General features: G+C 42.1%; 1 protein-coding gene across 3 annotated transcripts in view; it reads left to right on the top strand.

Annotated features, from left to right (window-relative positions):
• Window positions 1-22993, top strand: part of SH3RF1 (SH3 domain containing ring finger 1) — a 261467-nt gene that overhangs the window by 165251 nt on the left and 73223 nt on the right. For all 3 annotated transcript variants that reach the window (XM_082243144.1, XM_082243142.1, XM_082243143.1), the window contains exon 4: window positions 12014-12109. In XM_082243144.1, coding sequence (XP_082099270.1) covers window positions 12014-12109 — 96 coding nt within the window. The remainder of the gene's footprint in view (window positions 1-12013; window positions 12110-22993) is intronic.

Below are 22993 nucleotides of genomic sequence, written 5' to 3'. Positions count from 1 at the left end.
TGCCAACTGCTAAGACAAGGTGAGGGCTGAGGCAAGGGGGTGCTGCAGCTGCAGGAGAGGTGCAAGGTCCACATGAAATAGTCTGGAGGGCCGGATTCGGGCCGTGGGCTTTGTGTTTGACATATGTGCCCTAGTATGTATGATGTATGTATGATGTACAGTATCTCACAAAAGTGAGAACTCCCCTCACATTTTTGTAAATATTTTATTACTGTATATCTTTTCATGTGACCAGACTGAAGAAATGACACCTTGCTATAATGTAAAGTAGTGAGTGTACAGCTTGTATAACAGTGTAAATTTGCTGTCCCCTCAAAATAACTCAACGCACAGCCATTAATTTCTAAACCGCTGGCAACAAAAGTGAGTACACCCCTAAGTGCAAATGTCTGAATTGGGCCCAAAGTGTCAATATTTTGTGTGGCCACCATTATTTTACAGCACTGCCTTAACCCTCTTGCTTCTTTAGCAAGGCAGTGGTCATCTTGGAGGTGTGTTTGGGGTCGTTAATCATGTTGTAATACTGCCTTGCGGCCCAGTCTCCGAAGGAAGGGGATCATGCTCGACTTCAGTATGTCACGGTACATGTTGGCATTCATGGTTCCCTCAATGAACTATAGCTCCCCAGTGCCGGCAGCACTCAAGCAGCTCCAGACAATGACACTCCCACCACCATGCTTGACTGTAGGCAAGACACACTTATCTTTGTACTGGTTGCTGCCACACACGCCTGATACCATCCGAACCAAATAAGTTTATCTTGGTCTCATCAGACCACAGGACATGGTTCCAGTAATCCATGTCCTTAGTCTGCTTGTCTTCAGCAAACTGTTGTTAGGCTTTTTTGTGCATCATCTGTAGAAGAGGCTTCCTTCTGAGATGACGGCCATGCAGGCCAATTTGATGCAGTGTGCGGCGTATGGTCTGAGCACTGACAGGCTGAACTTCCACCCCTTCAACCTCTGCAGCAATGTTGGCAGCACCCATACATCTGTTTCCCAAAGACAACCTCTGGATATGACGCTGAGCACATGCACTCAACTTCATTGGTCGACCATGGCGAGGCCTGTTCTGAGTGGAACCTGTCCAGTTAAACCGCTGTATGGTCTTGGCCACCATGCTGCAGCTCAGTTTCAGGGTCTTGGACATCATTTTATAGTCTAGGCTAGGGCTGCACGATATTGGGGAAAAAAAGTACATTGCGATATTTGTTTTTCAACGATATATATCGCTATATTTAACTGGGTGGAATGCAGAAGACAATGACAGTGTGGATTAGGCAGAGTCGGACTCACAGTGGTGGTAGGAGGTAGAAGAATGCCCCCGAGTCCCGACTTCTCCCTGCCTAATGCTGTAGAGCGGCTGCTTAAAGAGTTCTATGCAAGGGAGGATTGCTGAACAAGGTGAGAGAGTTGCAGTCTGCTGTGGATCTGTGTCACTCTGTGCAGCCAAGATGGCGGTCGGCACAGCTTGCTGAGGGATATGAGTACACTGGGGTCTTTTTTGTGAAGATTAGGAGGTCTGTGTATGGCTTTGGGGGCACCCGGGGGATGGAGGCAAGTCCCGAATGAGTGCAGAGTAGGTAGGCCTTATCTGGAACCACGAGTGCACGATCGCACTCCGATCTAGGCAAGGCCGCGGCTTCTGTGCCTGTGTAGGCCTCAACTCTGCGCTCCTCAGAATGGAGTCTTTCCTCCGCAATACCGGGCAGTATTGGTCTCTGGTGCCTCGATGGGTCTCCCCAAGCTGTTTTTTCTCCCTGAATAGGGGAGATTTAGGAGGATTGCTGAGGATTCTGTACGGCGGTATCGGAGCTCTCACAAACCGCGTCTGTCCCGCACGTCTTCCGGCCACGCCCATTGCCGAATGCTAAATATCGTGTCTTCGGCGATATGAATATCGCCCACGCCCGCAGAACGATAGTCGATATCATATCGACTATCGTTCAGCCCTAGTCTAGGCCATCTTTTTATAGAGCAACAATTCTTTTTTTCAGATCCTCGGAGAGTTCTTTGCCATGAGGTGCCATGTTGAACTTCCAGTGACCAGAGTGAGAGCAAAAACACCAAATTTAACATACCTGCTCCGCATTCACACCTGAGACCTTGCAACACTAACGAGCCACATGATACCGGGGAGAGAAAATGGCTATTTGGGCCCAATTTGGACATTTTCTTTTAGGGGTGTACTCACTTTTGTTGCCAGTGGTTTAGACCTTAATGGCTGTGTGTTGAGTTATTTTGAGGGGACAGCAAATTTACACTGTTATACAAGCTGTACACTCACTACACTACTTTACATTGTAGCAAAGTGTCATTTCTACAGTGTTGTAACGTGAAAAGATATAATAAAATATTTACAAAAATGTGTGTACACTCACTTTTGTGAGATATTGTATGTATGATGCATGCATATTCTTTACTCCCAAGTGCGTAACGTTACATTTATCCACATTAAACCTCATTTGCCACATAGTCGCCCAATTAAACAGTGCATTGAGGTCGGCTTGTAAGTTGGAGATATCCTGTAAGGACGTTATTCCATTGCATGGCTTGGTGTCATCTGCAAAGACTGATGTGAATGTACAATATATATGTAAAATGCTGCATAATAGACGTACCAGTAATAAATAAAATTTAAATTCACAAAAAAAAAATCACTTTAATTCAGCCTTGACTGTACTAGCAATGCGCAGCTCCACTTTTAAGATCTTGTAATGCTTTAAATAATTTGTAATGCTGAATGTAATAAATAAAAAAAATACTAACAACCTGTTCAACTCTTGATGCAATTTCTGTGCAGTCTAGTGTGAATGACCCATTTTTCATTTACGTGCGTGCTTTTCTCTTCTTCTTCATCTCTCCTCACTAAGCTGCTCTTCTCCACATTTAATGATGCTCATCTGTCACTCACACTTGTGTTTCTGCCTTCCTTTATTCTAAATAGCTAATATTAGTCTTAATCAACTGTATTTTATGGCACCGTGGCAATTGGATTGTGTGATTAGGACAGCTTTTACGAAAGCTTCCATCATGTTGTTGGATAATCTACATTTGCCTTGACATATATTCTGTGGTGATCGGATGAAGGTGAATTACCCGTGTTACTATAAATACTGGGGTATGTTCCTATTACTCAATAAAACTAAGGAAGCTACTTGAAAGAGTACTGTATTGCTACTGTACCCTGACCTGGATAAATGAGAACCTTCACAGATCTATTCTGCATGTACATCTCATAGGCAGGCAGTCTTTTACAACTACATCCCCTCCTTGCTTGCCTTCCTCTGTGTGACTTTCTCCTTCCATACTTCCATGTAGACTTCTCTCTTTTCATCCAATTTTCCTGACTTTTCCTCCCTTGTGCAGCTTTCTCTGTTCCCTCTTCTCCCCACTTTGCATCCGCTCACCTCTCCCTCTATTTTCTTCTTTGTGTCTCTTTCTCTTTTACACTTTACTTGTACGCACTATCATCACCACCATGAACCTATATTATCCAGCATTATCACATTCAAAAGATTAAGCTAAGTTGTTAGAAACTTGAAACGGTGTTATCCAATACTAAAGTATACAGATGTTGTTTTTTCTTTTTTTCCTTTTTTTTTTTTTTTTAGATTATAAGGTCTTCTAAAACTGACCATACACCAGTAGATCTTTGTTTGAACGTTCGTATGGAAATTCTAAAAAATCATTAGAGCATTGGCTCTTACAATCATTTGAGTCAGCACTCATCATACATCGATTTCCCAAAGACAACCTCTGGATATGACTCTGAGCACGTGCACTCAACCTTTTTGGTTGACCATGGCGCGGCCTGTTCTCAGTGGGACCTGTCATGTTAATCCACAGTATGGTCTTGGCCACCATGCTGCAGCTCAGTTTCAGGCAATCTTCTTATAGCCTAGGCCATCTTTATGTAGAGGAACAATTCCTTTTTTTTTTTTTTCAGATCCTCAGAGAGTTCTTTGCCGTGAGGTGCCTTGTTGAACTTGCAGTGACCAGTATGAGTGTGAGAGCGATAACACCAAATTTAACACACCTGCTCCCCATTCACGCCTGAGACCTTGTAATACTAACGAGTCACATGACATCGGAGAGGGAAAATGGCTAAATGGGCTCACTTAGGGGTGTACTCCCTTTTTGTTGTCAGCGGTTTAGACATTAATGGCTGTGTGTTGAGTTATTTTGAGGGGACAGCAAATTGACACTGTTATACAAGCTGTACACTCAATACTATACATTGTAGCAAAGTGTCATTTCTTTAGTGTTGTCACATGAAAAGATATAATAAAATTATTTATAAAAATGTGAGGGGTGTACTCCCTTTTGTGAGATACTGTATATATAGATTTTTTCCTATCTCACTTGTTTGTTTTCACATGGTGACGACTTGCCGACCAGCCACCATACATATACTGCAGCAGGTTGGCTCTATTATGTGAAACGACGTACCTGTATGCCGTTTCATGTAATAGCCAGTAGGGGGGCACACGCGCTGATTGACCCAAAGGGGAGCCAATCCAGTGGGTCCGGCGGACGCGATGTCCGCCGGCCACCCATGATCACTCCCTATTGAGACAGAATGGCAGTCTTCCTATGTAAACAAGGCAGACTGCCATTCTGCCACATATGACCACAGGGATTATATGTTCCTGCTACTCAGCAACACAGATCTCTGTGTTCATCTAGTCAGTCCATCCCCCACACAGTTAGAAAGCATCCCCCAGGGACACACTTAACCCTTTGATCGCCCCTGGTGTTAACTCCTTCCCTGCCAGTGTCATTAGTACAGTAACCGTGCATATTTTTAGCACTGATTACTGTAGTAATGTCACTGTTCCCCTCAAAAGTGTCAGTTAGGGGTCCGATCTGTCCACCACAATGTTGCAGTCCCGCTAAAAATTGCTGATTGCCGCCATTACTAGTAAAAAATAAATAAATAAAAATGCCATAAATCTATTCCCTAGTTTGTAGACGCGATGACTTTTGCGCAAACCAATCAATATACTCTTATTGGGATTTTCTTTACCTAAAATATGTGTCAGAATACATATTGGCCTAAAATGATAAAAAAAAAAAAAAGATTTTTTAAATTTTTTTTATTGGCTGCGTTTCATAGCAGAAAGTAAAAAATATTGGGTTTTTTTTTTCAGAATTGTCACTTTTTTTTTTTTTTTGTTTATAGCGCAAAAAAATAAAATAAACGTAGAGGCGATCAAATACCACCAAAAAAAACCTCTATTTGTGGGGAAAAAAGGACATCAATTTTATTTGGGTACAGTGTCGCATGACTGCGCAATTGTCAGTTAAAGTAACGCCGTGCCGTATCGCAAAAAATGGCCTGATCATTAAAGAGGATGTAAAACCACCAAAAAAAAACCTTTAAGACAAAGGCATAAGGAGCTAGTATGCATCACATACTAGCTCATTATGAATTACTTGCCTTAGAACGAAGCCCCCACAGTGCCACCAACTCAGCGACAGGACGGCCGACATGTTCGGCCATCCTGCTTCCTGGTTCGCATCCTCCGGCCAGCTGATTGGCCAGTGGCACAATGACATCACTCCCGTGCATGCACGCGGGAGCCGCTATTCACGCCACAGGGCTCTGAAGGAACGGCACGGGTGGCCGTTTCTTCAGAGCACATGCGCTGATGACGTCATCGCCTGCATTAAAAGTAAATATCTCCTAAACGGTGCAGGTGTAGGAAATATTTACAGTACCTATAGGTAATCCTTAGGCTTACCTATAGGTACAAGTTATAAGAGAGGCTTTACAACCTCTTTAAGGGGGTAAAATCTTCCGGTCCAGCAGTTAAAGTGATAATAATATATCAAAATTTACAAATAAACATTTCTGACATTTAAAAAAAAAAAATAAAAAATCAGTGGCCAATATAGTCACCCTTGTTTTAATAACAGTCCATTCATGGAGTCTGTCCGTTTCTCAATCTGTTGAAGATCAACCTTTTGTGCAGCAGCAACCAGAGCCTCCCAGACACTGTTCAGAGAGGTGTACTGTTTTCTTTCCCCGTAAATCTCCCATTTAAAAAGAGCTCACAAGTTCTCAATAGGGTTTAGGTTAGGTGAGGAAGGGGGCCATGTCCTTATTTTTTCATCTTTAAGGCCTTTACTGGCTAGTCACGCAGTGGAGTACTTTGATGTATGTGATGGAGCATTGTCCTGCATAAATATCATGGTCTTCTTGAAAGCTGCAGACTTTTTCCTGTACCACTGCTTCAAAAAAGTGACTTCTAAAAACTGGCGGTAGGATTGGGAGTTGTTTTGAGTCCATCTTCAACCTGAAAAGGTCCAACTAACTCATATTTAATAATACCAGCCCATACCAGAACCCCACCTCCACCTTGCTGGTGTCTGAGTCAAAGCTGAGCTCTGTGCCCGTTACTGATCCAGCCACAGGCCCCGTAATCTGGTCCGTCAAGAGCTACTCATCTCATCAGTCCATAAAACCTTTGAAAAATCTGTCTTCCGATATTTCTTAGCCGAGTCTTGACGTTTCAACTTGTGTGTCTTGTTCAGTCGTGGTCAGGTTTCAGCCTACCTTACCTTGGCCATGTCTCTGAGCACTGAACACCTTGTACTTCTGGGCACTCCAGGTAGGATGCAGTTCTGGTATATGACAGCACTGAAGGATAATGGGTTCCTGGTAGCTTTATGTGTGATTCTTCTCAAATCTTTGGCAGTGAATTTGCCCCTTTTTTTCTCAACCTGTTTCTTGTGACTCAGTTGACTATTTGCAACAAAACGTTTGATGGTTCTGTGATCATGCCCCAATATCTTAGCAATTTCAAGAGTGCTGCATCTGAACGATGTTTTAAAATGTTTGACTTTTCAGTCAGTTGAATTTTTTTTGGCCCGTTTTGCCTGAGGAAAAGAAGCTGCCTAATAATTATGCACACCTTTTATAATAGAGTGTTGATCTCCTTAGGCCACACCCTTCCTCATTACACAAATACACATCTGATATGCTTAAATCCAAAAAGCATCCATGTTTATACAGCTTGGAGTTGTACAATAGGTATAAAAATGATGATTTGGTCAAACTACGCGCCTAATAATTCTGCACACAGTATATAAGAAATGCATTCAATATCACATGACCAAAATAGTTTAACCCTAGGATATGCCCAGACAGTGCCCACCATCTTACTCCCCTACTTCTATACCTTACCTGTGTGCACCTTGTCCACATCCTGCTCATGCACCTCTACCACATCCTTCTACAGTCTCCTTTCCTTTAAGGCTGGGTTCACACTGTGTGCAGATGTGGCTCACAGCAGGGGTCCGGTGTGTTCCTTTTTTCCATTTCATGGACAAATCGGGCCACAATTTTTGCCTTAATTTGGACCTGAAAACTGAGCCAAAGGTGCACAGGACCCTTGTGTAATGTGCTCCACGGCTGCCCCAGAGATGCGTGAACCGGCTCCAATGAGAGCCAGTTAACAGTCTCCTGTCATGCGAATTGGATGCAGAGAACCCCACGTCCAATTCGCATTAGTGTGAACTAGGGATCGACAGATTATCGGCAAAGCCGATATATCGAGGGCCGATATGCACTTTGGCCGATATTACCGATATTTCGGAAAGTGCTTGTACCGGAGTGATGCGGCGTCCATAGCCGACGGTCGACTGTCTTGTAATGACAACCGATGCGGCTGTCATTACAAGGAGCGGGAGGGTCCCCCCTGGGTCTCCTGTCCCACCGGGAGACCCAGGCAACCAGCCTGCACGGCTGCCGAATGCGGCTTTGATCGGGTCTCTATGCAAAAACCTGGAAGTGATGTCATGAGTGACATCACTTCTGGGTACTGGCGCCAGATTTAAAAAAATGACAACTTTCAAAACAGCCAAACTTCGCGTTTTGAATGCTTTAAAGTGCAGAGGAGGGGTTTGGGGTCTTTTAGACCCCCAGATCCCTCCACAAGAGTACCTGTTAAGTAAAAAAAAAAATGTTTTTAGATGTACAAACATATCGGCCGATACCGATACGCGATGACCAAAATATCGGTATCGGCAATGGAAAAACGATATCGGCCGATCCCTAGTGTGAATGCAGCCTAAGACTCATTCACACAGGCGTGTAAAACATACACTTCAGCTGCATCACCCCTCCTGTCAGAATACAGAGATCAGTGCTGCACGTACTGGTTGAATGCTGGTTTTCCAGCAGGAGCGTTTGACAGGAGTACACATGTACTGAAATTTGGCGGGTTCAGGAGGAATTTGGTACTTGTAAACCCAGCTTTAAAAAAGTGGTGCTGCTCGTCAAATGTAGCCATTCAAGTCAATAGGACTGCACCACAGCTGCGAGTCAAACAGTTGGCTAGTGGTTACTGCGCAGTAGTTTAATGAAAAATCCATGTACAGCTGAAAAAGAAAAACCCACAATGGATAGCTTTGGGGTGGTAGGGACTGCATCCAGTGTGAACCTATCCTAAGCTTGGCCATACACTGTAATGTTCTGGTACCTCTGGTACCCTTGTCTCCATATTTCTCCTTTCCTAATTGCGTCCCATCTTGTGTAACAAGGGACGCATATACCTTGAAGACCGGATGACATCATTGCCGAGCGCCGCTATGAGCGGCTATTTCAATCGCCGGTTTGCTCTCACTCATCGCTCGTTCAAACCACATGTTCACCGCACCTACTCCTGTGAAGTCGGAGCTGCTGACATTCTCCCTTGCTGAACTGAAGCCGGAAACCTCGCTGGTGATCCGTATCTCGCTACGGGATCACCCCTCTCCAATGGACACTGTTACTCCTAAACCTATCTAAGTGATAAGTACCCCGCAGGGGATTCTTACTAACCAATCTCCTACTGTCATCTACTGCAATTACCAAGACTATCTGTATCTATCTATTCACTATCATCTGCATAGACTGTTAGCTCTTGGGACTACCTTCAACTATCCTTGCACTAGGTTACTCTGTCTAAGTATACTCCATCTGTGTCCTCTTACCATCTGCACTATACTTGACATCAGAACCTATCTGCTTTACCATCACCTGCAACTCTCCTAATACTACTTCTAGTGCTCACCATACAATAGCCTGTCTCTCATCTATACATCCTCATATATTCTATCCCTCCATTAAACATCTATTAATATATATATGGTATATAACAGGCTGTACACGGTGATGAAGTCCTGAGAGTTGGATATGTTTGTTCAACAGATTCTCTACAAGGCTACTGAGTGTAATAATTCTGCAGCTGTAAATCCATCCACTAACAAAAACGCATGAACGTTACATACACTAGTAGATTTTCAGATTTGTCTATTCATGTATTGCCAGTTGTAATTCTAGCAGTCTTCTTCCAGCTTGTCTTTGGTTTTAAGACCAGGATATGTGCAAATGCTAAGAATTCACGTCTTATTGTGTTCTTACATTGTCTCTTTGTACATTCTTTTGAGAAGACCGAATTGTTGGTTTTCCTCGGATCCATATTGTTACGGTTTGTTTGCTTGTTTTCCATATGTTGGTGTTTACATAAACTGCTTATCCTAAGCATGCTGATCATATCGGAATGTTGTAAAACATCTATTGTTATGCCTCTCGCTGGGATCTGCCAGATGATCCTTTTATTTCAGCAGCCAGGAGGAATGCTGCTTTTCATTTTAAGCAGCTTTTTTGTGCTTAGAAATCTCTAGTTTACATGAGAAATAAAGATAAAGGAAATATGATTTATTGTGATGAGCTTGTAAGCCGACTTTTCATGCTTTGTATTCTGAAAATGACTCAGAATTGGTGAACAAGCCCAGACCATTTAAAGACTTATGGCTCGTACACCCGATCGGAAAAAAAGACCAAAAAAAAAATCATCCAATATTATCTGATCGGACAAGCACAAAAATGTTTCTCGTACGATAAAAGATCGTACGATATTCGTTTAATCGGTACAGTTGTCCGAAAATACAATACAAATATATACTACAACCCATTACATCACTTCCGAATTTTTATCTTGTCATACAAGAATTTTTGTAACTTTAGTTACTTCTCTATTTTCGATATGCGACTAGCATGCAAAAGAAACGGACGATCTGTCTTCTGATTTTCGGACCGTGTGTAGGGGCCATCAAGGTAGACTGAATGCCAGAGCGATGGGTGCCTTTATCCTGGGGGGGGGGGACTAATTTGTTAAAACTTCATTGTAAAAAAAAAAAAACCTTTTGTTGGGGGAAAAAATAGCAAATTAAAAAAATAATCAGTTAACAAATACAATTGCAAAGCAAGCCATGTTGCCATATTGCACTGAGTTTTTTTGTACACAGCTGGTGTACAGAACTTTTTTTCTATTTATTACTATTTGAAAAAGTAGATGCTTACAAAACAGGTCCTGTTGGGCATGCCCAGGCCTAAAGGTGCATAACCAGAAAAAAAAATGTACATTAGAAAACCAACCTAAAACAATAAACCACTTCTCACTTTTGGCACACATGGTAGAAGCAAAGAATACTGGAGGGCCCTGCACGGCGGGGGGAGGGTCCTGCACGGCAAGGAAATGTGCGAGAGAGGCATAGATTAACTAAGCGAAAATGATAATCATGGTGGGTCTTGATAAAAGAAAATAAATATCAAAATATTGATATGACAGGAGACATAATATGAAGACCTAGGAAAACATTACATTCCAGTATAGGAATCAGTAGCGTTAGTTGAATTAACCCAAAGATCCCACACTTTATTAAAGTTTTTTCTGTACGGATCTTTCCAAGAAATTTCATTTCCTGCTTATGTGATTGGCTCGCTGATTTTCCCAGAAATCTGCACTAAGATACAGGTCAAATTTTAGGCATCCCCTGCAATACAGATTTCAGTTTTGGTGATCTACTCCCCAAGAGTTAAAAACTTTACCCCAAACAGGAAGTTGTGCTTTTTCATTTATTTATTTATTTTTTTTAAGGAGCGGGAACCTTTTTGACAGGTATCCGCTCCCACTTCAGCTGGGGTTGCCTAGGCAATTCCAAAGGAAGTTCAGCCCCCCTGCCTGCCTGCCTGCCCGCCTGCAACCTCCTGGGACATGTTATCTGTCCCATGAGGCTACAGGTCCATTCACAAAGCTCAACGTGACTCACACATGTGCAGTGGGAAGTCCCAGGGAGTCAGCGGGCTTCCCACATCCAAGATGGCGGTGCAAGGCACCGAAGACCGACGAAGAACCAACCCAGGTGAGAACAACACTGGATCCCTGGACAGAGAAGTGTCCCTTTTTATTAAAAGTCAGCAGCTACAGTATTTGTACCTTTTTAACTGACAGAAGATCCTCTTTAACCACTTCCTTACCGCTGGACGTCATATGATGCCCAGGGCTTTAAGTGGGGATATGAATGATGTAGGCATTATTCAGATATCATTTTTTACCGCCAGCGATTCCCTTCACCATAAGAACAACCATTGTGGCTGTTAAGCCGCTTGTGTGTTCTTACAGGCAGCAGGAGGGGACATCCCCCCCCCCTCCCGCCACCCTTCGGTGCTTCTACTGGTGGCCACACAAAATATTGACACTTTGGGCCCAATTTGGACATTTTAACTTAGGGGTGTACTCACTTTTGTTGCCAGCAGTTTAGACATTAATGGCTGTGCGTTGAGTTATTTTGAGGGGACATCAAATTTACACTGTTATACAAGCTGTACACTCACTACTTTACATTGTAGCAAAGTGTAATTTCTTCAGTGTTGTCACGTGAAAAGATAGATTAAAATATTTTCAAAAATGAGGGGTGTACTCACTTTTGTGAGATACTGTATATAAGATTGTATGAGATTTGCACTTGCAGCCATTCTATACACATAGAAAATTGTAATATTGGTCTATTCAAGGTTTTCTAACCTGTAAAAAAAATAAAGATTGGTACAACTAGAAAAGACGTGAACCCCATTGTAGGTATAAATTCCAGTTACTGTGCATTACTTTAGATCATTGTGCAGCTCATGGATTGTATTATGGATGGCAGCCTGCTGAGATAATTTTTCCTTGTCTGTACAGGATGACATTCTCACGGTGATCCGCAGAGTGGATGAAAACTGGGCCGAAGGAATGCTGGGAGACAAAATAGGAATATTCCCCATATCCTATGTGGAGGTAAGGAATATATCTCTGGTGATGGATACATTTACTTGGTTTCCTAGAATAAGCCCTGAAATGATATTTTCTTGCTCTAAACCCGAGCCTGACCTTTCCCCATCTCGCTAGCTTTAGCTATGTTAATAAGCCACATGTGTTGCCTTGTCTTCATCATTCATAGAATATGTTGAAGTCATTGTCAGTTACTAGTTGATGGTTACCACAATCATACCAGAAAATGAATTCTGTTACATTGTCATCGAGAAGGCATTTTGGAACTGAAGTTCATTGTTCCTACAGGTCTGCTTAGTGTTCTCTTTATTTTGGCTGCCACGTATGATGTATTTTCTTCTGTTAGTCACTATGCTGGCAGGTTTTATTATACGAGATGATTAATTGGCAAAATTTGTGCAAGATGAATCAGTGGACCACTTTAAATGTTGTTAGAGTCATTAGTCCCTTGTTAAGGTGCCCTTAGGTCAAGATATTTTATTCTGAAGAGATAGATTTTCAGTCCGAAAAATTCCTAAATGATGTCAGCATTCTAAACCAAGGAATGTTGTGCTGTATGTTGAGTGTGTTGCATAGATCTGTCTGCGTGACAGATTGTTATGCTGTCAAATCTTTTTTTTTTTTTTCCCAAAGAAATATTGATTTGGTTACTCATTTTAAACTAATTAGTGAATATTAAAGTAGAACTTTTTTTAAGTTCTGAACAGAGCAGAGAAGGATAAGAACACCTGTCAGGTATTTTATTGTTGTCCGTGTCCCCGTTAGATTTCCTCTATTTGTCCTTTTTACTGTTATCACCAAGAATAAAAACGAAAGAAAATCCCAAATTTTGGGTTGGCACCAGAATTGGAACAGACGGGACATCTTCCAATTGGGACACTAGTTCTGGTGACAATTTGGGATTATCTCTCATTTGTTGTGACTATGGGAGAGGAGTTGAAGGGAAATCTCCCCAATGGGACACAGATCGCAAAGAACTGACTGGGGTGGTGGCTAATATTAATTAGGATTTATATAGCACCAACAGTTTGCACAGCGCGTTACAATATAAAGGGAGACAGTACAATTACAACACAGAAGGAGTAGGATGGCCTTGCTAATGGAGCTAACAATCTAAAGGGAGGGGGAGATGGTACAAAAGACCAAAGTACAGTTTTTAGGTGGAGGTGGGGCAGTCTCCCTAAAAAAATAAATACAATTTTGTGCAGCTATGAATAGAAACCAATCAGTTCTATTGTTTTTTTTTTTTTCTTTTGTCAAAGCCTTATTGAACAAGCTGAAAGTGGTTGTAAAGGCTGAAGGCTTCATGCATAGAATTCATGTAGGTGAAAAACCTTCAGTGTTCAGCTGCCCCCCTCAGCCCCCCTATTACTTACCTAAGCCCATTCTCCATCCAGCGATGTGTACGAGAGCCAAGGCTTTCCTGGGTGAGAATGTCCTTCCAGGAGAATGTCCTGTACCATGCCCGCAGCACTGCATGAGGAAATGCAGGGGCTGCGGAGGAGTCTCACTTACCTGTCGGTGAGCCGCTTTCGATTTAAAAATCACGCCGCCCAGCGCCAATACTACGTCACCGCAAATGCGCCGCCGATGCTTGGGAAAACCCAAACACGTTCGGCTATTCCCGGGCATGCCGCACATGCGCAGTGACACGTCGGGGCCGAGCGGCGCCATTTTTAAAAAAACAGTGAAGCCAGTGACTCGAGTATAAGCCGAGGGGGGCACTTTCAGCATGAAAAAACATGCTGAAAAACTCGGCTTATACTCGAGTATATACGGTACTTCTAATATGTATAAATATATAATACAATGTAAAATGTGGTTAGAACAATGAATAGTTTGGATAATAAACCATGCATGACGATTGCACTCATTTAAATCTCTTTCCTGGCTAAAGTTCACGTAAATAACGCTGTCCCCTGTGATTACAAATTACATCCTCAACGGAACACCTCTTCTACTTTTTTGGAGAATGTTCTACATAGCTGAGATTGCCTTGGCAGGTGCTATAAATCACTCTGGTAGGCCAATTACATTGATCCATTTAGTATAATTTGCAGGGCACAGTACTGTACTTTGAGTTTACACCAGAGACTGTATTGCTGTAGCAAAACTGCACATTAGGATAATTGGTACGCTTCCGCAATATGTCTGGATGGTGCTCATTCGGGTGTTGTGCAAATCACGCTTACCATTTAGACATCGAAAGTGTCACCTGTGGCCACATTTGACTTTTTCTAAAGGTTAGGCTTTTTCACAGGCTCTAGGCGGATAAAAGTATTTTTTTTCCTTTTTTAAACTGTACCTGTGGCGTTCCTTTTAAAGCATTATTGAGCCAGCTTTTTATTGGGGAGAATTAAAATTTCAGAGATGGCATTCTATTGTGTTACTATGGCTGCTTTCATGCTATTTGTTGGATATCTGACAAAGTCTTCTCTTATATACCAACCAGACTAGATGTTAGTCACTTAGATTTCTATGGAGGGCACAATTGAAGCAGAATGAAAGCTAATCTGAGTCTTCCGGTTTGTTGGGGTGGTTTTATTGCATACGGTAAAGCGTATGCATAAGCGGAATCTATTGAAGGCCTAAATTAGCTTTGTAGCATAAAAAGCATTTTCCCCATCAGTGTTCCATCTCAACATGAATGTTAAAACACCATCACATTAATCACTTCCCTTGTTAAAGCAGCCGATATTGTTTATTGGTTGAGTGCTTTTCTAATGGTAAAACATTTATAATTGTTTTATAGGAACTCTGATTGAGTTGTAGCTTTTAAAATGACAGGTATACTATTACTGCTGTAGGATACAAATTTATGCCTAATTAATATAATCCAGTTAAATGCACAGTTCCATGGCAGCAGTCTTATTTGATCAGCGTTGTTGTACTGATTAATAAAAGCACTATGTAAGAAAAAAAGCACAATGGTCACATAGAGAGAGGTATTAATCATAACCATGATATTAAAATCTGGCTAACGATTGTCTTGGATGATATGATTTGATGATGATTAAGAATGCATTTATTCACCCTTACTTTATCTGGCCAAAACTTTTGCTGTCAGATCGGGTTAACTGTCTAAATTGTTTTTGATGAGGCTTGTTGCTGATTAGCGTTTTTGAAAAAGGCCTGTTGGCCAAATGCAGATGTATTAAATGTAGCCGTATGAATTATGACAGTCAAAAGTGAATTTGTGTGCCTGAGACATTATTCTAAAAGTCAATATGAAGGCTGCAAGGGGAACACACATTCAAAATTACTCCCAGGATTACACTTCAAATTGGCACCTAGAAATGATGAAATCCCCTACTTCACGTGATGGTTAAAGCTGATTGCAGGGATTGTAATACATTTTGATAATCACTTCCTTGCTGCTCTTGACATTACAAATGTCTGTGTGCTTTTTTTTTTTTTTTAACTCCCTTCGTTTTTAAGGTCCGTACCTTCTTTTCATTGGTGATTTTGTTTTTTTAATTCATGCTGCATTGCTATGCTTCGGCACCTAGAGGAGGAGTCAAAAAAGGCTCAGGTGTCCTTTTCGCTAACTGTGCCATATTGCTTGAAAAAGTAGAATTCTTATCCTGCAGTGGAAATTGTAGTTCTCAATGGCCCTATCATCCAGGTATGAGATGATGGTGGAGCTAGACAGGCTGGAAGCCTCTTGGTCTGTTAGTCAAAGGTTGCGAAGAAAGTGGGTGGGTCACACCAGGAGTCTGAGAATGCCCAGTCCTCCCTCCACATCAATTGCACTTCTAAACAAACTACACAGGTATGGTACAAGACCGCGGTGTTTGGGGAGAGAGTGTAGAGAGCATCCACTGGAAACAGAAAAAAAAAGGGAATGACTCATTATTATTAAGGAGTCAGGATATGACTCACAGGGTGGGTTGACTGCACTAACAAATTGCTTGAATGTAAAAAATGATATATATTTATAATATTTTGAAGGTGGTAGGGTGCCAACAGGGCCATCCATGCTCGAATGTTGGCTCGTTCATCAGAAACTAGTCCATATTCGATTTGTGTATGGCCAGCGTTACCCAGCTATATGAAATCCGGTATTGAGGATGGTGTCCCCAAGCTTGTGCATTATTAAAAAGGACGCACAATGGTCAGCGCTGAAAATAACACAGTTGGCCATGCAGTAATCCCAGCATTGCATGTTTGCTGGCTTCAGCTCTGGAGCGACTCCAGCAGCCAATCCCTGGAGCCCAAACAAATGCTCAACTCCAGCCATAGTCAACTTGGAAGAGTTCCACTCCAGGTTCTTTTACCTTGAAATAATGTCAATCTACAGTTATATCTTTCACTGTTAGAATTCAGTCCGTTTCATTTTTGAGTTCTATTACTATTGGGAAAGTGAATTATTCAATTAAACCGAGCACTTAAAAATAAAATTTGAACTTTTTATAGTTTTAATTTTTTGTCTTATTTTCAGTTTGATGTGTATTCTATGTGAAGTTACATATCAGAGACACTGATATTGTGGTAATATTGTTGAGATTTCCATACATTAGTGTTCCATCATCACTGTTAAGTTATTGATTAGTAAGGTAGTGCTGTACTTTTGTTTTTTTCACATGCCGATCTTTACTTGTGGCAGATGTTTATTAATGCCATGTGCCGATCTTCAGTATAATAGGTAATGATGCTACTATTTACAATAAACTACTGGAGGTAAAATACAAATTGTGAGTAAAAGGCTTGCTGCTAAGCACTGTTATGTGTTCGCACGCCACAAAAAGCAAAAAAAATTTGCAGTGTTGCCTTACTCTACAGATATTTAAAATACAAATTAACTTCAAGTGCAGTTGGGAGGTTAACACCATTATGGCACTTTGGATTTTTTTATTAGATTATTACACAAAATTTTTATGTGTTTTAGTTACTATTATAATATGAATTATTGCACTTGAAGTTCATTTGTATTGCAAATATCTGTAGAAGGGTTTCCACCATCCCTGGTAATTTTTAAAAAAATATTTGTCTTATTCTCCTTTTTTTTTTTATGTGTATTACATGTGAAAGCACATATCGTTGGAATTATTGCACTTGAATTTAATCTGTAAATATCTATAGGGGGTTTCCACCATGCTTGCTAAGTTTCATTTTTTATGTCTTATTCTTAGCTTGATGTGTATTATATGCGAAGTTACATATCACAGAGACTGGTGTTTTGGTAATATAGAATTATATTGAGAATACCATACATTAGAGTGTTCCACCATTGTGGTTAAGTTATTGGTTAGTAAGGTAGCCCTGCACTTTTTTACCGTGACGAGGCTTACTTGTGCCACATGCCGATGTTAAGCAGCATGTCTCGGCTCTCTTTCTATGTTGCGATTAGGGATGTACTCATATACACCAAACAAGCATTGAACGCTGTTAGAAAGCTCCCAAAGCTGCAGGAGGAGGAATATTTATAATACCAAATTACAGCAGAATTTAGTGGGTAAAAATAAATAATGGGCATGTGTATACAGTTCGGTAATAAAATAAAGCAAGTAAGGGAAATTAGTTTATCTCCTGTTGTGGCTGGAGGGGGGAGAGATGGCATGTGAAGATTGCAGCCACAGCCAGTAACAGAAAACCTAGGAGGGAAAATTCAATATTTATTGAAAGTAAACTACATAGAATGAACTAAACATTTTGCACATGCATGCTTTAGGTTTCTAAGATTATCATCAAACTGTTTACTGAGCAGTGTGGCTGGAGAATGAGGGGGGGGCGTGATTTATGTTGAAGTGGGCGAGTACACATTCGGCCTAGTGTACCTGCCCACATTCAGTACACATTCGGCTTAGTGTACCTGCCCACATTCAGTACACATTCGGCTTAGTGTACCTGCCCACATTCAGTACATATTCGGCCTAGTGTACCTGCCCACATTCAGTACACATTCGGCTTAGTGTACCTGCCCACATTCAGTACACATTCGGCTTAGTGTACCTGCCCACATTCAGTACATATTCGGCCTAGTGTACCTGCCCACATTCAGTACACATTCGGCCTAGTGTACATGCCCACATTCAGTACACATTCGGCCTAGTGTACCTGCCCACATTCCGTACATATTCGGCCTAGTGTACCTGCCCACATTCAGTACATATTCGGCCTAGTGTACCTGCCCACATTCAGTACACATTCGGCCTAGTGTACCTGCCCACATTCAGTACATATTCGGCCTAGTGTACCTACCCACATTCAGTGTAATTCCCAAAGGTTCATGGGAAATGTAGTTCCTATCCTGTAGAGAGTGAGGAGAGGATATGATGTAATCCCTGCTGTAACGCCTCCTCCTTGGCAGAGCAGATGCTGTTATCTTTTAAATTAGAGAGCGAACTTCCTAAAAATTCAGTTAGACTTTTCTTTTCAATGGTAAGGAATTTTATAAATGTATTAACTGTTTTGTGTAGGGAGGTGTACTAATGGGTGATTTTTTGCCTATCCTGGAGTTCTTCTTTAAAGAATGAATTTTAACTTCTTCATTCATACTTTATCCAGGGTTGATAAATCTAAGTGACAAAACTTTGCCACCTTCAGTTTTTCCCCATATTTAGGCGTTGCACACATCCTAATTAGCATGAAAACATTGAGAAAGTAATGTCCTTGCTTCGGTTACATAATCAACTGGATGGATCAAGGGAACACAGTGAGGGGAATTTACCAAAACTGGAGAAGCCAGAATCTGGAGCCTGGCAACCAATCATTTCTATCTTTCGTTTTCAACGTTTCTTGTAACAAGTTGAAGAAAGAAGCTGATTGGTTGCCATGCACAGCTTCTCATGATTCTGCCTGCTCCAGTTTTGATAAATTCCCCTTGGTGTATGTTGAGCATTATTTTATTTCAGCTATTCTACCATTTGTATTTAGCTACGATTGTGCTATTGTAAAATAACACTGTCCTGTTCAATTTTTCCAAAAGAGTTTTAACACCTATGTTGTAAATATTAAGTTAAAAGAAAAAAAAAAGACAAGTTCTCTGATGTAGAAGGAATGTTTTATATAGACCAGTGTTTCTCAACTCCGGTCCTCAGGGCACACTAACAGGCCAGGTTTACAAGAAAACTAAAATACATCCCAGGTGATTTAATTTGCTGCTCAGTGATTGCAGTATTCTAATCTGCATCTCCCCAAGGTAATACTTAAAATCTGGCCTGTTAGTGTGCCCTGAGGACCGGAGTTGAGAAACACTGATATAGACAATTGGCAAGCTATAAAGTTGCTGGAGACAAATGAAATCAGAAACCTATTTTAAAACTGTTAGCAGGAATAAGTGCAAACTAATGTAGCAAAGCCTATAAAATTCAAATATATTTGGTTAAGAAACCAAAACCAAATGTGTTGCATGCCATGTGAAATATAGGGATATTTAGAACTTCATAACAGATCACAAATGAATGTACGGCATTGCCGCCTTTGTACATCGGACCTAAACACAAAGAGCCACTGTTCAAAATCAAGTAGGAGTTGTGTCTAATGAACAGCAAGTAGAGAAGTCTGCCCCATACCCCATATTTTCTTTAGGGTAACCATCAGTTTCCTATATGGGAGCCTTTTATTAATCCCCGCTTTTCATTGCTGTAAGGTAGACAACCGAGCTAGGATCCACACCACCTTCTTCACGCCTCAGCTTCTTGGCTGTAAACCATACCTCAAGCTAAAAGGGGTACAGATAAATGTTAAATTCTAAAGAGTCAGGAATAGTCAGCAGGCATATCCAAGGGTCTAGTTGTACCATGATGCCAGGCAAAATGATTTGCTTCCAATAAGCCTGTATTTGTGGGCAGGACCAGAGCAAGTAGGAAAAGGAGCCCAGGAGTCACTTGACATTTAGGGCATATTAAGATGGTTTATAACTTACAAACCGAGTTGGCATCAGATAGGTACAATGAAGTATAAATCAATGAGTAAGCTGGTCAGTATTTCTCAGGGAGACTAATTAGTGGCTGCTTAGAACCCCCTTTCTTGCACTCATCAGTAGGACCCAGACCTATTTAATTTTTAAATCGTAATAATGATAAACCTAAGAAAAAGCATTGAGAGGAGCATTTTAAGAATGCCAGCTGCGGCTGTGAAGCTCATTTCTATTCCGGTTGTAGCTCTGCTTTCTCTCCAGTCCGTAGTGCCACCTCCAAGCTCTGGAATCTTGCCAACCCTAACATGCAATTGATCTCTCTGCAAGAGGCTCTGAAAAAACTAAAAGTATGTGTAATTTTACTGAGATTTTCACTGCTGGCTGAAATATTCTTTAACATGATCAGTCAGTACTCCTATTAAGTGATTTTATAAAGTATGGTCTAATAAATCTTCCTTATCCTTTACATAGACGGTCACTAATATAGATAAGAGTTATGAGTACACATCACAACATTTCCTAACACTTCTCCCTTCTCAACATTAAAGCGGCCCTCACTAAATTCTATTTCTGACAGAAATGTATCCTGTATGGAAAAAAAACTGACTATGACAATAGAGTTTGTAACTTTGTATTCGCTTATTACATATGGAATCTAACTGAAAACCATAGACTATCTACATTCACTGACATGAAATACACACAATGCTTCTGGTACCCAGAAACCATGTGATCTAAGCTACCTAGGATTTGGGTCACATGAAGCAGCTCAATATCAGCAGTTTTTTATTAGTGGCAAGTAAAAGTTGTGGGGTTTTTTTTTGTTTTGTTTTTTTAGATCATAACATTCATTATGTCGATCCATGCTTTGTGGATACATGTGAAGTATGCCGTTTAATGACAGGTCCACAGTAACAGCAGTGTGTGTATTACTCCTATTCACACATGGCAGGCAAAGACCTCTTGTGTGTGCCAAACCCAGATCTTTGGTGCAGTGGTCTCCAAACTGCAGCCAAGGGGCCAGATGCGGCCCTTTGCTTGCGTTTATCCAGCCCTTGGAGCACTATATCATTCACTGATACCAACTTTGGGGCATAATACCCCCCCCCCCCCCCCACACGGACACCAATGAAGAGAGCACATTTCCTCTCAATGTCACCCACGATGGGGCACAATTCCTCTCAATGACATTAACTACTTGCCTTCTGTGCACTTAAACACCCTTCCCATCCAGACCAATTTTTAGCTTTCAGTGCTCGCACGCTTTGAATGACAATTGCGCGGTCATGCTACACTGTACCCATATAAAATTTTTATCATTTTTTTCACACAAATAGAGCTTTCTTTTGGTGGCATTTAATCATCTCTGGGTTTTTTATTTTTATAAAAAAAAAGAAAAAAGACAGAAAATTTTGAAAAAAAAAAAGTTTTTCTTATTTTTTGCGAGTAAATTTTGAAAATAAATAAATTTTTCTCCTTCACTGATGTGCGCTGATGAGGCGGCACTGATGGGCACTGATAGGCTGCACTGATGGGCACTGATGAGGTGGTACTTATGGGCACTGCTGAGGTGGCACTTATGGGCACTGATGAGGTGGCACTGATGAGGAGGTACTAATATGCCGCACTGATGAGCACTGATAGGCGGCACTGATGAGCACTGAGAGGCGGCACTGCTGGGCACTGAGAGGTGGCACTGCTGGGCACTGAGAGGTGGCACTGCTGGGCACTGAGAGGTGGCACTGACGGGCACTGAGAGGTGGCACTGATGGGCAGCACTGATGGGCACTGGCGGGCAGCACTGATGGGCACTGGCGGGCGGCACTGATGGGCACTGGCGGGTGGCACTGGGCACTGGCGGGTGGCACTGATGAGCACTGATGGGCGGCACTGATGAGCAGCACCATCAGTGCCCACACTCAGTGCCCATAGTGCTGCCAGTCAGTGCTCATCAGGGCCTAAATGAGCAGGCACTGATGGGCACTGACTGGCAGCACTATGGGCACTGATTGTGTGCATTGATGGGGGGCACTGATGGTGGGCACTGTGGGCATTGAAGGTGTTTGGTGTACCTCTGGTAATCAGGGCACTGGTGATCGGTGCCCTGATTACTTTTTTCTGTGTCCCCGGCGCTGTGCAGCTCTCCCTCCTTCCTCACACGCAGGCTCTGTGTGAGGAAGGAGCGCCGGCGATGAGAGATGATCTCATATGTTTACATATGAGATCATCTCTCATTGGACGGCTTGATCACGTGGTGAATGGCGGCTGTGATTGGCCATTCACCACGATCTGTGATCGGCTGTGTCCAAGGGACACGGCCGACACAGATTCCCCCCGATGCGCGCTCGCGGGAGCGCGCGGGGGGCGTGTCACTGGGAGGCCGTTTAAAAACGGCCTCCCGAAAATTCGAGTCCGCGCTGCAGCCGTATATAGGCTGTAGCGCGGACGGCAGGAGGTTAATGATTGGGCCCAATGACCTAAACGATGGGGCACAATTCCTCCCATTGACACCAACGATGAGGCACAATTCCTCCCATTGACACCAACGATGAGGTACAATTCCTCCCAATGATATCAACGATGGGGCACAACTCCTCTCAGTGACATCAACGGTGGGGCACAACTCCTCTCAGTGACATCAACAATGGGGCAAAACTCCTCTCAGTGACATCAACAATGGGGCACAACTCCTCTCAGTGACATCAACAATGGGGCACAACTCCTCTCAGTGACATCAACAATGGGGCACAACTCCTCTCAGTGACATCAACAATGGGGCACAACTCCTCTCAGTGACATCAACAATGGGGCACAACTCCTCTCAGTGACATCAACAATGGGGCACAACTCCTCTCAGTGACATCAACAATGGGGCACAACTCCTCTCAGTGACATCAACGATGGGGCACAACTCCTCTCAGTGACATCAACGATGGGGCACAACTCCTCTGTGACATCAAAGATGGGGCACAACTCCTCTGTGACATCAAAGATGGGGCACAATTCCTCTCAGTGACATCAAAGATGGG

This window comes from Pelophylax lessonae (genome assembly GCF_965119305.1).
Source record: "Pelophylax lessonae genome assembly, chromosome: 1".
NCBI classification, from domain to species: domain Eukaryota; kingdom Metazoa; phylum Chordata; class Amphibia; order Anura; family Ranidae; genus Pelophylax; species Pelophylax lessonae.
This window is presented reverse-complemented; position numbering and strand designations above follow the sequence as displayed.